This window comes from Microtus ochrogaster, linkage group LG4 (assembly GCF_000317375.1).
Source record: "Microtus ochrogaster isolate Prairie Vole_2 linkage group LG4, MicOch1.0, whole genome shotgun sequence".
Taxonomy (NCBI): domain Eukaryota; kingdom Metazoa; phylum Chordata; class Mammalia; order Rodentia; family Cricetidae; genus Microtus; species Microtus ochrogaster.
The window spans coordinates 58,739,314-58,756,359 of record NC_022030.1 but is presented as its reverse complement, the minus strand read 5'-3'; the positions used below and the strand labels follow the sequence as shown (position 1 = coordinate 58,756,359).

Genomic DNA, 17,046 nt, shown 5'->3' with positions numbered 1-17,046 from the left:
CTGGACCGCTCCTAGCGGCCGCCTGCAGCCCTCTGCATCCTCCGCCTCTCGCCTCCCTCCTGGGTCACAGAGCAAGTGTGGGTGAGACTCCTCGTTCGATTTTTCATATTTATTTTTAAATATTGATGACATTGGGGAAAAGGAGGGGGGATTGAAAAGAGAGAGTGAGAAAGAAAAGAAATGGGGAGGATGTTCTCTGTTCTGAAAATCCAATCCTGGGGCCATAGGTCTCACCGTTAATTAAAATTAAATCTCCAGGGCATCTGTGTAGAGAAAGGCTGCAGGTCTGGGCCCTCGCTGTGTCCTTCTACAGCAGACGTCTGTCTGTCTGGGCTCCTGCTGCAGTGTGCAGGGGGCTAGGAAGTGGGAAAGGCTTAGGTTAGTTGAAGGGAAGACAGACATCCAGGTCCCAGATCTCCTCATCTTCAGGGAGGGAGTCTAAGAGAGGGTGTGGGTCCGGAGAAGACATACAGTTGCAGTTGTCCTCAGAGCCTAAATAATGAATGATTAAAAAGAAATAGATTTAGGCCCACTCTTAACCTCCTCTGTGCCCCACCCAGAAATGAAAGAAAGAAGTACCCTTCCCTAGATTTGAGATCTAATCCGTTTCGTTCTGGGCTACATAGAGGGAAAAAAAAGATGAATTGTTGCGTGATTCTTGCAAGATTCATCTCTAGGTTTATGTTTGAGAACCTGCCTTCAGCACGAAACATCTCTGCTCTGAGTTGGTTCCAATGAATAATTTATTACTCACATTCTGTTTTAATTATTATTATTGCTTTTCTTTCTTTTTCTCTTTTCTTCCCTTCTTTTATTTATTTTATTTTATTTTATTTTATTTTTGGTTTTTTGAGACAGGGTTTCTCTGTAGCTTTGGAGCCTGTCCTGGAACTCGCTTTGTAGACCAGGCTGGCCTCGAACTCACAGAGATCCGCCTGCCTCTGCCTCCCGAGTGCTGGGATTAAAGGCGTGTGCCACCATTGCCCGGCCTTTTTTTTTAATTTTTAGACAAGGCTGTCTTGTAACTATGTACACTAGGTTGACCCAGAACTCAAAGACACACCTGCCTCTGCCTCTGGAGTGCTGGGATTAAAGGCATGTGATACCATGCCCAGCCCTTCTATCTTCTATCTATCTATCTATCTATCTATCTATCTATCTATCTATCTATCTGTTTATCTATATCTATCTATCATTTATCTACTACTTATCATCTATCTATCTGTTTGTCTATCTATCTATCAAATATATATCATCTATCTATTATCTATCTATCATCTGTCTATCATCTATCTATCGTGTGTGTGTGTGTGTGTGTGTGTGTGTGTGTGTGTGTAATGAGTGTGGTTGTCAGAAGACAAACTGCAGGAGTCACTTCTCTCCTTCTCAGGAGTTGAAGGGAGGACATCAAGCTTAGCAACAAGCACCTTTACCCTCCTAGCCTTGTCCACTCTCTGCTTCTTATTTGTGACTTGTGAATTTGGCAGATGTAGGGACTATGTTAGGTCATTGTTCTTACTCCAAGAATAATGGCATTTGTAAGTTTGTGGGGGTGTTCTATTCTCCCTTTCCAGGTAGCAAGCCATAAACCATTTGTTTGTGTTTCAAGAGGCAGGGGTTGAAGCCACCACTTAAAACTCATGCAGAGTTAGGAGTAGAATTAACCATTGCTTCTCTCCTTGGGTCTCTCTGACCAGCAAGACTGCACCTCTGGGAGAACTTCATCTTCTCCTGGTCCCTCCACCTCTCTGCCCTTCTCTAACCTCTCTTTAGAGCAGATCCCTCTCTAAGTTGCCAATAGCGCCTAACCAACCTGTGTAAAGGAAGTACTAAAACTCTCTGGCTATCTGGCTATCTTTGGGTAGTTGGCCAAGGGCTCCATTATCCTTCTGTTTATGCCAGTTATGTGCTTATGAACATATTTTAAAAATGGTACCATTGTAACCTTTTTTGAAAAGTAAATTTGTGTGTGTGTGTGTGTGTGCGTGCGCGCGCGTGTGTCTGTGGAAATCAGAGCAGGATGTTGAATGCCCTTCTCAATCATTCTCAACCTTATTCCCTTGAGGCAGGGTCTCTCACTGAACCAGAGCTTGCTCCCTTTTACCTGATGAGAGACACAACAACCCCCCTCCCATCTCCATCTAGCACCGTCTAACTCTGGGCTTACAAGCCAGTGTGTTCTGGGGATCTGACTCAGATTTTCACGCTTGCACAGAAATTAATACCCTTACCTTCTGTGACATCTCCACGGTCCCCAAAAAAGAATTTAGGCAGAAGTGCTAAAGAATCATTTCAGAAAAATATAGTTTCTTGTTCTCTGATCCCAATGATAAAGCGATATATGTTGTTTGTTCTTTTGCCTGTTGAAGTCCAGCCATGGGGCTTGCGCATTGTTCCTCCTTGGAGCTAAACCTCCTTCTCCCCTACCCCATATATTTTTTAACAGAAAAAAAATATTGAGTGTGGCCACTGAACAGATCGAGGCAGGGGATCAAGTGAGAAGGTCACGGGGGACATGAGGCAGTTATGCCAGTGGGGATGACAGGGTGCCACCTGTCATCTGCGTGGACGCTGCAGGCTGAGCAGTCAAAGTTTCCCCCCTCAGTCCCAGGAAAACCTGGGATTCAGAAGTGTGATATCTCTTGGGGCTCCTTTGTTTAAAATAAGGAGGTATGTTCTCTTTGTCTCTTCCTCTGCCTCTAGGGTTTCAAAATCTGCTAGCCCCTAAATGTCAGCACACCCAGCAATTTTACTTGGAAGCTGTTTGTTTTCAGATTTTAATTCTGCCCCCTTCAGGAGCCACCCCTGTCCTGAGCCCACCACCATGCTGCTTTAGTGACTCCCTTGGTCAAATCCAGCACTGCTCTGCATGGCTGCCCCCTTTGTCCTGGCTTGCTGTCACCAGGATGCATCCACACCCCATGTGCTGTCTGTCACACCCCATTAGCAGTGGCTTCCTTTCTCGGCTGAGATGCTTTCGCTGCTCACCCAGCTCCCTGTCCCTCCTCCTCCCCATCTTCCTAGTTAACATCATTTCTCCCCGCTCTGCAAAGCAGCTGCTGGCTCAGAGTGACAGGTGCTCGTGGGGTTCTCAACAGGCAGATTTACAGAATTGCTGTGCTGAAGGAAACCAGTAAGGCCCCTGACTCCGCCTATGCCTCAAAGCAAGAGCCCTCTCAGACTGTTCAGGCAGTGCTGACTGAGCCCTTGTGTACCACGTACTGCTCTAGGCCTGGGAAATGCAGCACAGTCAATGGGATAGTTGGGTTTCCCTGTCTTATTTTCTATCGTGTAGGAGTGGAGGGGTTGGGTCAGGGTGGGTGGGGTGAGAGGAGTACTCACCACCATAGGTAGAACAGTAGCCAAATAAAGAATTCAATTCTTCAGTTCTTTTTTTTCATTATTTTTTCATTTATTTTACATACCGACCACAGTTTCCCCTCTCTTTTCTCCTCCTGTTCTCTCTCCCCACCTCTCTTCTACCCACCTCCTCCTCCTCTGTCTCCATCAGAAGGGGGCAGGCCTCCCATGGGAGTCAACACAGCAAGGCACATCAAGTTGAGGCAGAAACTCCTCCCCTGCATCAAGGTTGGACATGGCAACCCAGCGTAGGGATTGGGTTCCCAAACCCAGCTTAAGCGCTGGTCAGGTTCTGATCCCACTGCTGGGAACCCCACCAGCAGATGAAGTCACACAACTGTCGTACACATGCAGAGGCCTAGGTCATGCAGTCCCATGCAGGCTCCTCAGAGGTGAGCTCCCACGAGCTCAGGCCGGCTGTCTCTGTGGGTCTCCCTGTCATGACCTTGACTCCCTGCTCCGATCTTCAGTTCTTTCAGTAAGGAGCGTACTATGTCTTCAGAAACGATTCCTTCTGCTCCCAGGAACTGTTTCCTTTGTAGACAGATGGTGCTAAATCAGAGTTCTTGTAGTTTCCTCCTTACTAAGGATTGAACCTAAGCCCTTATGCATACGGAGCAAAATGGCCTTGTGTATATGGGCAAGCACTCTCCCACCAAGCTGTCTCTCCAACCCTCTTCATTTTTTATCTTGAGAAAGGGCTTTACCTAGTTGCGCAGGGTGCCCTTGACCTCACTCTGTAGCTCAGGCAAGCACTGAGCTTGCAATTCCCCTGCCTTAGCTTTCAGAGCAGGAGAGCACAGGCCCACACCACCAGCCTGGGCTACTGAATTCTTTCATTTTCCATCCAAAAATCCAGGGAGTGGGACAGGTTGCTAGGGAAGGAGAAACATTCATTAGGAAAAGCTGCAAACCAAGAAGATGGCAGAGAACTACCATCCTTTCAGGTTCCTTATAGGGAACCCAGAAGCTCCAAGGCCTTTATAGGAAAGTGCGGAAGGACCAGGTGGGCCATGGCAGCGAGACAATGTGCTGAACTGAACCTTAACCACCCGCAGACTGGATTTTCTCTTCTCTTCTGTTGTAATAATCTTGAGTTAACATTGGCTTTCTTTCGTGCCTTTGATGAACTCACTGTCTTCCTACAAGTTAAACACTTAACTTGTAGGGCCTGGAGAGATGGCTTCAGGGCACTTCTTGATCTCCAACAGGACCCCAGTTCGGTTCCCAGAACCCATACTGGGAAGCTCGTTGTCACCTGTAACTCCAGTCCTACAGAATCGGATCCTCTCTTTTGGCTTCTGTGGGAATCCATGAATGTGGATTTGTTGCACCTTGACCAAAGGTCAGAGATCTCAGGCCTGTTTTTGTACCTTGCTGGCCTCAAACTCACAAGGATCAGCCTGCCTCTGCTTCTGGAGTGCTGGAATTAAAGGTGTGTGCCACCACTACCTGACCAAAAATCTTATTTAATTATAATTGAAGGATTGACTAAGGCAGCAAGATTAGAAGCCAATGCAATTAAATTAAATTAACATTAAAACCAATTTTTTCTTTTCTCTTTCTCTCTCTTCCTTCCTTCCTTCCTTCCTTCCTTCCTTCCTTCCTTTCTTCTTTTATTCCTTCCTCCCTCCCTCCCTCTCTCCTCCCCTTCCCTTGTTTTAGACAGGTTTTTCTGTGTAGCCCTAGCTGTCCTGGAACTCACCCTGTAGACCAGACTGGTCTTGAACTCAGAGATCCACCTGCCTCTGCCTCCCTAGCGCTGGGATCAAAGGCATGCATCATCACACCAGCCTCTAAAACCAATTGTTCTAAGAATGAGTTCTAGAGTATAAGTGTATTTTTTCAACATCTGTTGATCCCCTGGATGGCGAAGAGTTCAGTGTGAGGTTAACGTTCTGTACTCCCATGCTGATGAACAGACTTTGAACTGGTCGTAGATAAGAGGATGGGCCTGGTTTCCAGAAAGGAGTTTCTTCTCTTGATCCTGTTGATTAACGTTTTGGGAACGTGGAGGATTTATTTTACCCTCTTATAGAATCCAAAATGCTGGAGAGATTCAGAATCTGTTTCTCACACCAAACACTATAGCATGCTATGTGCACAAAAAAAGGGAAGAGAATTAGCCCCTCCCCTCTCTAATATTATTTATTGATTTTTCTGTGAATTTCACATCATTTACCTTAATCCCGTCCGCCTGCCAGTCTCTCCATATCTGCCCCTGAAAATTAATTTAAAACAAAACAAAGCAACAACCCCCACCCCCACCTCACTCCTCTGTCTTTCCAGCACCTCTTCAGCCATCCTAATGGAGTGGGGAGCTTTGGTGTGTCTTGCAGTACACCCTTTCGTTCTGTCAGCTCCAACTGCAAATGTTCATTGCAATGAGTTCAAGGCCTCTGGTACACCATTGTGTGCCAAAACTCCTCTCGGATATCCTGCTGTTGTCCCGAGTTGTGGAGGTCCTGTGGCTGTCATTCCACAGGACCAGTCTCTTCACACACTCCAGCAGGTCAGAGATGGGGTAGATGTGAGGATGAGCCAGCCCAAGGCCCAGGATGTATAGAGCCTCCTCTTTTAACAACTGTTTACATCATTCAGAGAAGACATTTCTTGAATTAAGCAATCGACAGGTGCATACTGACTTTCTGGTGGGAGTCTAACCCACTAGGGACAAAGAGGTATGAGGAGTGGGGCAGCGCCTGACCTTTGCATGTTTCTTGCCTGCCTGTGGGGATGAGAACTCAAGATGCCACTCCTAATCCATGGCATGAGGAGCTGTATAACTAAGTATTGAGAGTATAGAACACATGGTGGGTGCTATGGAACTCCCCCACCCCAATTCTGGGGTTAAAGGCACATGGCCATGCCTCGCTTTCACATGGGTGTTAGGGATTTGAACTCAGGTCCCCTTGCTTTCATAGCAAGAGCTCTTATCCATTGAGCCATCTTCCCAGCGCCTGGCATGCACTTTGTTGTTGTTACTTGTAAAGACAATTTATTTGGTGTTGGGGAGCTCACACAGAACTCTGTCATGACCCTCCTGCCCTCAATTCATAGAAACTGATGGCAGAAAAGTGTTTGCCTGGGAAGAAAATGCAGATGCTGTCCAGGAGGTAGAGCTGAGGTCAACTAAACTCGTTGTTGTTTTGTTTTATCAAGACAGGGTCTCTCTCACTATGTAGACCAGGCTGGCTTTGAACTCACAGAGATCTGCTTGACTCTGCTTCCCAAGTGCTGAAATTAAAGGCACATACCACTATGCCCCGATAGTATCAACTATACTCTTAAAGAATGACAGACATGAGGCCCTGAAGAAAGACTCCATCCAGCGTGGGGATTTCCCACCCATGATCTGTGACCCCTTCATACCCCATAAAAGTCTTGAACCAAGTGAAGGAGGAACGCGAAAGAGTCTCTCCTGTTTTCCTCAGGGTTGGCCTTGAATAAACCGACTGGCAACTAATGTCCACTAAGTTCTTGTCTCCCCAGGTTTACAGCAATGAGCAGAGTAACTGAAGATCTGGCAGTGTCAGGAGTCCACCTGTGATTGATTAAACTTTGTCCCTCTGCAGAAGTAAAACACACCTAACACCAGTGATAAGTGTCTCTCTTGGCAACAGACTGTCAGCAAAGGCGGATGCCATTTTTTTTAACCTGTCAGCTCTGGAGAGGTCTTGCTATGACTGGCTGTCAGACAGTGGGTGTGAGTCTGAGATGTATTCTAATGTCTGTGAGAAAGCCTCCCACAGCACGTTTGAGGCTGTAGTTGGGGAAAACACTAGGCTGCTTCTGTGAACCAGAATGAGGACTTTGGGCCATTTCTATGTCTTTGACATGTTCATGCTCAGTTTGCATTACACATTACGTTGCTTTGTCTGGTATCCATGTTCAGTGGAATTATTTATGTTTGATTTGTTTTTTTTTTTTTTGTGACAGGGTTTCCCTGTATTCTTAGCTGTCCTGGAACTTGCTCTGTAGACCAGGCTGGCCTTGAGTTCACAGAGATCCTCCTGCTTCTGCCTCCTGAGTGCTGGGATTAAAGGCGTGCACCGCTGTCACCTGGCTTATGTTTGAGTTTTAATATAATATTTCTTATTAATTCTTTAAAAATTCACATATATAATGTATTTTGATAATACTTAAGCCCCACTCTGCCCCCTAACTCCTCCCAGATTCAATATCAGGATCCCACCCTATGCACTTTTAACATAATTTTAAATTTGGTGGAGGCAAATATTATTATTAATAACAGATTAATAATTTGTTATATATTAATAAACCCTGCTGTTATATATTAGTAAGCATACTATGAAAAATAGCTTATGAAATACAGTGACAGCCTCTACTGATAGGGAAGTTTTTAAACTAGTTACCAAAAAACTTTCCATTTTCAAACTATTTGTTTATTGTTGAGAATTGCTGGAGTCTATGCCCAACCCTGTCTTCCCAGGGCCCCTGAGAATGTATGCTCCCAGTAGCTATTGGCTTCTAGTTTTCTGTCACTATTTTCGTTTCTAATTCTTCAATCCTTCATTTCCTTCTTGTTCTTTCTGAGTATTTCCTTGGTTTCAATGCCAAGTGCACACCCTATCGTGTCATTTATTCTCAATTACTTAGTCTCTCCTCCTCTTATTTGTTTTGGATAGTCTCAGTGTCTCGTGGACCGGCCCAGTAGGCATACCTAAAGTGAAGTGTGGCTGTGGACGAGCAAGCAGAAATACATCTTAGCTTGCCATTCAGTCTGAAGCACAACCCGTGTCTAAAACATTATCGTGTGACAGGAAGGACTCTGAATCATACTTCTTCCAATACTAACACACACAGCTGGTTTCGGCTTTATTTCCAAACTTCGGGTGCATTTGTTTTTTATGGAATGACAGTTTTGTCGTTCCAGGCAATAGATAACTGTCCTTTACCCTTTGCCCTTTGCCCTTTCACTCTTTTGTAATCCCCAGGGATCAGCAGATTTTTGAGCCTTGCCTTTATATCCTAACCTTAATTAACTGCCTGAAATAAATCAGGTGTTTATGGGTAGCATTCTTTTTTTTTTTGTTTTTTTTTGTTTTTTTTTTTTTTTTTTCGAGACAGGGTTTCTCTGTGGCTTTGGAGCCTGTCCTGGAACTAGCTCTGTAGACCAGGCTGGTCTCGAACTCACAGAGATCTGCCTGCCTCTGCCTCCCGAGTGCTGGGATTAAGGGCGTGCGCCACCACCGCCCGGCAATGGGTAGCATTCTTAAGGCTGAGGCGTAGAGGAAGATATTCCATACCCTTTATTATCTGGTCATGCCTAGAGGACTCCCTAAAAGCACAAACCCGCAGGGTCTCATCACAGAAGGCACTGTGTTTTTGCTGTGTTACTTGAACATGCATAATAAATACACTTGTACTCTTGAATAAATCACCAAACCAAGACGAGAGAAAAGAATACAATCAGGTTATATGGTATAAAAATTATTTTACATTATAAAAAACTTGCACTAATATTGCTGCTTCTGCAAAAAAGTTAAGGAACCTGGATGGAGTTTTCAGTTTTGAATGAAGACAGACAAAGGCAAGAACTCTGCCAAACTCATCTACTTAAGTCTAGCTGATCGCCCAGGTAGTTGGGCTGTGAATTCACTGGGCCAAGGCGTTTAGGAGCCCCTAATTCTCTCCAGGAAGAGTCAGAGCAGATGGACTTCCCAGAGCAAAGAGCCCAACATGATGATGTTTGATGGCTCTCAGGAGTCAGTGACCTAAATCAGGACTCCTCACCAAAATGGTCCAACATGAAGAGGCGGGGAAGACATGGCTCTCCCCAAGGCTAAGGATTCCAAGTTTCCTAGTTAAAAATGTCTATGGGTATAAAATCCTACTCCCCAAGTAATAAAATAATGTTTCCTACAATCCAAATCCTTTAGTAAAACAGACACTCGAAAAGCTGTGTCATGGTGTGGCTGTGACACCGCTTTATACCCATCTAAAGGCACCTGCATATACATGGCATACATGCATGTACACTCACACACAAGCTTTAAAAAAAACAAACAAAAAGCCTCCATAAGTCAAAAGGTGGGCATAATTACTTAAAATGACCAAGAGTGAGTCAGGTGTGGTGGCTCATGCCTTTAATCTCAGCTCTTGACAGGTGGAGACAGGCAGATGTCTGCAGATCTCTGTGAGTTTGAGGCCAGCCTGGTCTACAGAGCGAGTTCTAGAACAACAGTGGTTACACAGAGCCATGTCTTGGAGAAAAAAAAAAAAAAGCTGAAGCTTCTTTAAAAAAAACTCAAAAAACCCTTCCTTATTTGCCCAGGCTCTTTTCAGATGCAATGTCTGAAAGTTCCACTGGGTGGTGCTGCTATAGACAAAAAAGATGTAGTACCATTTGTAAGAACAGGGAGATTTGAGCAGATTTCTATTTAATGTTAATTTAATTAATAATGATGTTAAAGAATGGCTTTTAAAATTACACAGAGTACTGCTATCATGGGGCTTTATTGTGTGTGTGTGTGTGTGTGTGTGTGTGTGTGTGTGTGTGTGTGTGTATTGGGGGATTGCATATGGCAGAGGACAGCTTTAGGGGTTTTGGTTCTCTCCTTCCATCATGGTGCATTTAAGGGATCCAACTCAGATATTAGGCGCGGTGGTACCTTTGCCCTCTGAGGCATCTTGTTATCCCATTTATTTTATTTTACATATTGAAGTAGAAAGGAAGTGTTTAAGATTTGCTGCTAAATACTATGAAGAAATAAGATTGACCTGGAATAGCTTATTATTGTTGAGACTGGGTGATGGGTGCCAGGAAGACACATTAAAGTACTTATTGTTCCTATGTAATAGAAAGGGCCCCTGTTGTAAGCCGTTAGCGCTTATTATAATAACAGCTTTCTTTTCTCTTTCTCTTTGGAAGACTATAGCCGCTGGTTACCTATGTGTGTCAGGCTGGATGTTGCTAATATTCACTTTGTAGCAACAACAGTCACAGCAGCTCTTGGAACGGCTTAAGCTCGGAAATGGATTGCAGCCTCCTGAGTGGGTGGCTGAATTGAGAGGACAGAGCTCCTCTGTCTTGGTTTTCTTGGCATGCCTTGGCTTAACGTTTTAAGTTCCAGATGAAGCCTTTCGATCTCCTAGAACAGCAGTCCTCAACATGTGTGTAGCAACCCCTTTGGGGGTCAAACAACTCTTTCACAGGGGTCGCACGTCAGATATCCTGCATATCAGATATTTACATTACAATTCATAACAGGAGCAAAACTACATTTATGAAGTAACAACAAAAATCATTTTATGGCTGGATCACCACAACATGGAGAACTGTGTTAAAGGGTCTCAGTAGTAGGAAGGTTGAGCCCCACTGACCTAGAAAATCAAACTTAGCCCAAGGTGAGTTTGCAACCATAAATAATGGGCCCGTATTTTCTCCATAGGAGGCTTGTTCTTTTCTCTTCTTTCTGGTTTACATGCAGAAGAGGGGATGAAATGTTGAAAGTGAAAGCACCTCTTCCGGATTCTCGCAACTTACTCAGTATGTGTTGTACTAGGAGACAGGGTTCCCACATAGCAAAGGAGTCGCAATTATGAGGTTCAACGACTCTTCTTCCACTTGGGCATTGTTGGGATGTATTCTTGGCAGTCAGAAGTACCAAGTATTGGCCCTACTCATGTCAGTCTCCAGCTACAATGAGAGTAAGATTGGTTTTAACCCCTACCTGCCCGTAGACTTCCTCACTAACTTTCCTATACTCTATGCCCTTTAACGGGACTGGTGGGTTTTTTTGCAATACTATATGTCTACGAATGACAAAAAGTAATATTAAAATTTTATTTGTCATCTGTTACTGAAAGAGGATTTCCATGGACCCCTCCCTCCTTTGTTGATTTCCCAGTTTCTCTCCAGCCTGCCATCTTTGATTTCAACTGATGCTTTGCTTTTCTGTCTTTTAGGTTGCATGTATCTTTGGGGACATGTTTGCATAGTTCTAGGCAGAAGCTGTGTGATGCCTGGACCTTGAGTTTGCTCAAGCAAGTCAAGCTCATCTAACGTAAGCTGGCCTACTTCTCAGGACTGGGATGGAAGAGTCAGCACCAGCGGAAAGCCAGGGCCAGCTCCCAAGCCCCCACCATGGCTCACTGAGGAGGGCAGTGGCTGCTGCGCTGGCCCTGGATGGCGAGTCCACAATGGGCCGCAGGAAGAAGAAGAGGAAAGAGTCTCGCCCAGAGTCCATCATCATCTACCGGTCAGATAATGAGAAGATGGACGAAGAGCCTGAAGAGTCAGAAGGTGGAGATCGGCCTAAAGAGGAGGAAGGGGAGGATTTCCTGGACTACCCTGTAGATGACGGTGAGTCTCTCTGGAGCCCCTTGTTCAAAGTCATCGGAAGAAAACCAAATCAGGGTCCCTCCTCCAAGAGACAGGAAACTGCTCACTGGCCTTTTTTTTTTTTCTTTTCTTTTTCGGGTGATGAATTTCTTGAGGTGTTGCATTCATTAATTATACTGATAGTAGTTACTTAGAGCCTGCAACACTCTGTTTTGGGTATATGGAATATCTACCCTTTCATAACTGCTAGTGTAAGAGAAGAAGCTGCTTTATAGACTCACCACTTAATAAATGGGTCACGCTTCTTAATAATTATGGAAAGGCAGCCAGGTGTGGTGGCTTACACCAGCAATCCCAGCATTTGGGAGGCTGGGATTGAGGCAAGGGTTATGAATTGGATGCCATCCTGGGATATGCAGTGAGACCATGTCTCAAAAATAAAAAGTAAACCACCACCACCAACACATCAGGAGGCTATGTCTTAGGGTTTCTATTGCTGCAACAAAACACCATGAATAAAAACAAGTTGGGGAGGATTGGCTTACACTTCCACTGCACTTTTCATCATCAAAGAAAGGACAGGAACTCAAACAGGGCAGGAACCTGGTGGCAGGAGCTGATGCAGAGGCCATGGAGGGAAGCTGCTTTCTGATTTGCTCCTCATGGCCTGCTCAGCCTGCTTTCTTATAGAACCCAGGACCACCAGCTCAGGGATGGAATCACCCACAATGGGCTGGGGGCTGGGCCCTCCCCCATCAATCATTAATTAAGAAAATACTAAGCTGGGCGGTGGTGGCACATGTCTTTAATCCCAGCAGAGGCAGGTGGTTCTCTGTGAGTTCAAGGCCAGCCTGGTTTACAGAGCTAATTCTAGGACAGCCAAGGCTTCACAGAGAAACCCTCTCTCAAAAACCAAAAACAGAACAACAAACAACAACAACAACAAAAAGAGAGAATACCTTACAGTCAGATCTTATGCAGGCATTTTCTCAATCGAGATTCCCTCCTTTCAGATAATTCTAGTTTGTGTGTCAAGTTGACATTAGATTAGCCAGCACAGACTATAACTTATGATATCAGTGAGATACAGTATTCCTTCACAATACAGGCTTGTTGAAATTTGTGTGAAATATGATAGAATCCTTGTGTGGAACTAGTTAACTCTCACACTCCTTAAGCTCACGTTAAAGCCACTTTGCCCGCACTGTAGGAACTGGTCAGTGCTTATGAAGATTCGAAGTACGCGTACTGCATGTCACAGAAATGCTGCCTGTACTCTGCCTGTTTAAGGACATTTGTTGCCATGAAGGAGCAAATATGCGGGTTATCTATGTTAAGAATTACTGTGCGGCAATGGACAGACCTACCGGTGTAGAAGGATGGGTGTTAAGACTCACACGCCCAGCGTGAATGACACAAGACGTGTCTCTGCTCCCATGGAGCTGACCTTCCACCCTGGGAGGACAGACAGGGAGGAAGATAACTAGTTCCAAAGACAGCAAATTCACAGCACTGGGGAGATGACCACCAGTGGAGGGGGTTTGTATCGCAGGAGACCTCTCTAAAGGAGTGACATTTGAATTCCTCCAAGTAACATGAAGGAGCCAGGTAAGAAAGATGTGGGGAAGAGTTTTTGGGTTTTTTTTTTTTTTTTTGTGACAGCAAGGGACTTGGGGTGAGAGCAACACTGGCCTGTAGATGGGAAGGGGTGTTTGTTAGGGTGTGGAGAGAACCAGGGGGAGGATGGTGGAAGGTCAGCAGGGAAGCCAGGCTGGACCCTGGTGCATCTAGCAAGGGCATATGGGGGGTTGGGAACTATGTTAAGGAGAACTTTCAAGCAAGGCAGACATATTGTTAATTATTGTATAGATATATTTAAAATTCTTATTATATATGTTTAGTGTGTGTGTGTGTGTGTATTTATAGTTTAAATATAAGAGCTAGAGGCTGGGCGGTGGTGGCGCACACCTTTAATCCCAGCACTCAGGAGGCAGAGGCAGACAGATCTCTGTGAGTTTGAGGCCTTGAAAAACCAAAAATAAATAAATAAATAAATAAATAAATAAATAAATAAATAAATAAATAAATAAGAAATAATAGCTGGCGTGTCTACAGGCATCTCGGAAACAGGACTAGGGGTGAGAAGGAGGGGATGTGCTAGTCCCTCAGTGTGCGCGCGCACACACACACACACACACACACACACACACACACACACACATTTTATGTGCAGGTTAATAGTCACAAATAATGCCTTCATAACACTTGTTACCCAGAAGCAGGGTCATGATAAAATGGTGTCTGGTGAGGTTCCTCACCAATCTGCATGTTGCAGAGACTGTGCCAAGGCTGGGGTACAGAGAAACGGTGTGACAGCAGGAAGAACAAGTTAATCTTGCCCACGGTTTTGTCATGTGTCATCGGTGTCTGCGGGAGTGATAATGGCAGAGATTGCCCTCCAAGGGAGATCGGCTTTAAATCTGCGGCTGACTCACTGGTTCTGCGGCTCCTGCTCAGGTCTCGCTTCAGGATGGGGCTGAGAGGAAAAGTGATCTCCTCAGTTCTCGACTCTCATCCCCTTTGTGCCCTACAGGTGTGTGGAATATGCCTTCGGACAGCCGCTACGTCACGCTAACGGGGACCATCACGCGCGGGAAGAAAAAGGGTCAGATGGTGGATATCCACGTCACCTTGACAGAGAAGGAGCTGCAGGAACTGACCAAACCTAAAGGGCTGTCCCGGGAAGTAGCCCCTGAGGGAAGGAGGGCCTGCCAGGTGGGGGCAGACCAGGGTCCACACGTGGTTCTCTGGACGCTGGTCTGCCTGCCTGTGGTCTTCCTCCTTTCTTTTGTAGTGTCGTTCTACTATGGCACTATCACCTGGTACAACATCTTCCTTGTGTACAACGAGGAGAGGACCTTCTGGCATAAGATTTCCTACTGCCCCTGCCTCATTCTCCTCTACCCGGTGCTCATCATGGCCATGGCCTCCTCCCTGGGGCTCTATGCCGCTGTGGTTCAGCTCTCGTGGTCCTGGGGAGCGTGGTGGCGAGCTGCCTGTGATATGGAGAAAGGCTTCTGCGGCTGGCTCTGCAGCAAGCTGGGCCTGGAGGACTGCTCTCCCTACAGCATCGTGGAACTGCTGGAGTCTGACAACACCTCAGGCAATCTCTCCAACAAGGACCCTATCCAGGGAGTAGAAACCTCCACTGTCTAAACCACCGGTGACTTCTTTCCCAGGCCCTAGTAGTCAATAGTCGTTCTACAGTTCTAGCAGGTTCTTTCCTTAAACCATCCAATACCCTTTACAGTCCTGGAAAATCCTGGCTCACATTGGTTATCCTATCATCTTCATTATTCCAAGAGGGCAGGAAACAGAAAAGCAGTTCATGTGATATACAAATGTGTCTTGGCTCTTTGCCCTAAAATGACCATTTATCTGGGATATGGAGATCCATTATAAATTCCCTCAGGGGCCTGAAGGTGTTATTGGTGCCTGTAATCCAGGGAAGTGTGTGCCTAAATGTGACAGAAAGAATAAAGAGGCTCAGGGGTGGGGCCGGAGAGATGGCCCAGGTTAAGAGCACTGGCTGCTCTTCTGGAGGTCCTGAGTTCAATTCTCAGAAACCACATGGTGGCTCAGAGCCATCTATAGTGGGATCTGATGCCCTCTTCTGGCATAAAGTCAATAGAGCACTCATATGCATAAAATAAATTAAAAAAAATCTTGAAAAGAGGCTCAGGGGTAACCAAATCCACCTAGAAAATAGTTGGAGCTGGAATGACATATTTAGGGAGCTGAGCTACTGCTATAAACTGTGTGCATCACTTGTGCTTAGAGAGAATGACATGTAAGTAAAGCCCCAAACATCAGTGAACCAAACAAGAGAGAAATCCATTTCCTTTTTATATAGACGTCTGTAGGTGGACCGTCCCAGGACCCTGTGATGTCATCTGAGTTCTCTGGATGATGGAATGTGGTCCTCAGGGCTCGTATCTTCAGTTTCCGATTTCCAAATGCTGACAACATCTCTAGTGGTACATCTACATCATAGCAGTGTTCCTGGAAAACACAGAAGAAGCAAAGGAGGGCACAAAGCCCCCGTCAATATTTATTATATCTCATTGACCACACTATAGTCATATAGCCTCACCATCAAAAGATACTGGGAAATGTAATCTTTTATCTGGGTAGCTATATTCCTAGATGATATTGGGGTTATGTGGATTTGTGGAAACAGGGAGAATAGCTTTTTGGCAGGCGGGTAGGAGTCTACATCTTATGATAGGTACTTAGATGATTCAGAGTTCCAAACTACTAGTGCAGTTTTATTTATTTATTTGTTTATTCATTATTTTGGCCCTAGTCTTACACAGAGGATTTAAAGATAGATATGAGCTACATACACTATGCATATGCCTTAGATAGTAGCATCTCATGTACTTGGCAACTTAACTTTTGCCATGTGATTTCAGGTTTCTTTAGAAAACCCATTAGGTAGAAGCATACAGTCATATAATCACAGTATAATTCTTCCTGGGAAGGAAGGGGGAACAGGGATTGACAGTATTTAATCTATAAACTATAAAGACAGAGGGAGAGAGAGAGAGAGAGAGAGAGAGAGAGAGAGAGAGAGAGAGAGAGAGAATATCTGCCGAACACTAACCCAGCAGGGATCAGTAGCTAAAACACAAACCATGTTTAGCTTGTACTCTGATCCAACCCATGAGCCTTTCCAGCATGAAGCTCCTCTGGCAGAACCAGGAGTAACACAACAAATCCATCCAGGTGAAAAGATTCTGGATGGAAGAAAGAACAAGTTCATCCTTAAGAGTGTCCTGGCTTCAAAATGTCAAGTCCTAAGAGGTCAGCGAGTTCTGGAGTTTGGGTTCTTACAAGAAGGGGTGATGTTCATTTTTCGTTGTCTCAGAAAGAAGTGCTTTGAAAACCTGCCATGAACTGAACTAGAGGGGTTGATCAAATTCCCCCAACTGCCAGCCAGGGACATTCATTTAATGTATGGTGCTGAACTCCACTTTCAGAGAATTAAAAAACAATCCTGTTATTAGCTTGATCAGAAGAAAAGAAAAATGTGTCCAGTATTTTTGAGAATAGCTGTGGTGCTTTCTGGTGCATTTCCAGAGATATGAATAATTCAAATAAAAATAAAGATAATAAAGTCTGATTAACATTTACCTATTTTGTTTTTGAGGGCTCCCCAATAGCTTTGAATGCTTTTGTTTACACAAAAAGGCGAGCCTGTGGTGGTTCTGAGGGAGATGCTCTCAGCAAGGGATCTTTTATCTTAAGTTCTGGTTGTCTGTGGACCACAGATTTATGGGAATTCTATCTAGACGATCTGTTTCCGAGTCACCTTT

The 17,046-nt window shown here is 44.9% G+C and overlaps 1 protein-coding gene across 2 annotated transcripts; it reads left to right on the top strand.

The window, feature by feature from the left end:
• Positions 1–6: 6 nt before the first annotated feature.
• On the top strand, positions 7–15,248 carry Tmem169 (transmembrane protein 169). Of its 2 annotated transcripts, none has more exons than XM_005361661.2 (3): positions 7–81; positions 11,293–11,689; positions 14,262–15,248. In XM_005361661.2, the coding sequence occupies exons 2-3, from the start codon at positions 11,419–11,421 to the stop codon at positions 14,882–14,884; spliced, it is 894 nt and encodes a 297-aa protein (XP_005361718.1). In that variant the 5' UTR covers positions 7–81; positions 11,293–11,418; the 3' UTR covers positions 14,885–15,248. The 2 variants fall into 2 exon arrangements, with proteins under 2 accessions (XP_005361718.1, XP_026641847.1); XM_026786046.1 differs by having other exon boundaries at positions 9–77.
• Positions 15,249–17,046: the final 1,798 nt, after the last annotated feature.

What these genes read in the sequence shown, in the direction of transcription:
- Tmem169 (XM_005361661.2), top strand. Translation starts at nt 11,419, where the DNA reads ATGGAAGAGTCAGCACCAGCGGAAAGCCAGGGCCAGCTCCCAAGCCCC. An exon ending in GGACTACCCTGTAGATGACG is followed by an intron (nt 11,690 to 14,261) that starts GTGAGTCTCTCT and finishes TGTGCCCTACAG; the next exon opens with GTGTGTGGAATATGCCTTCG.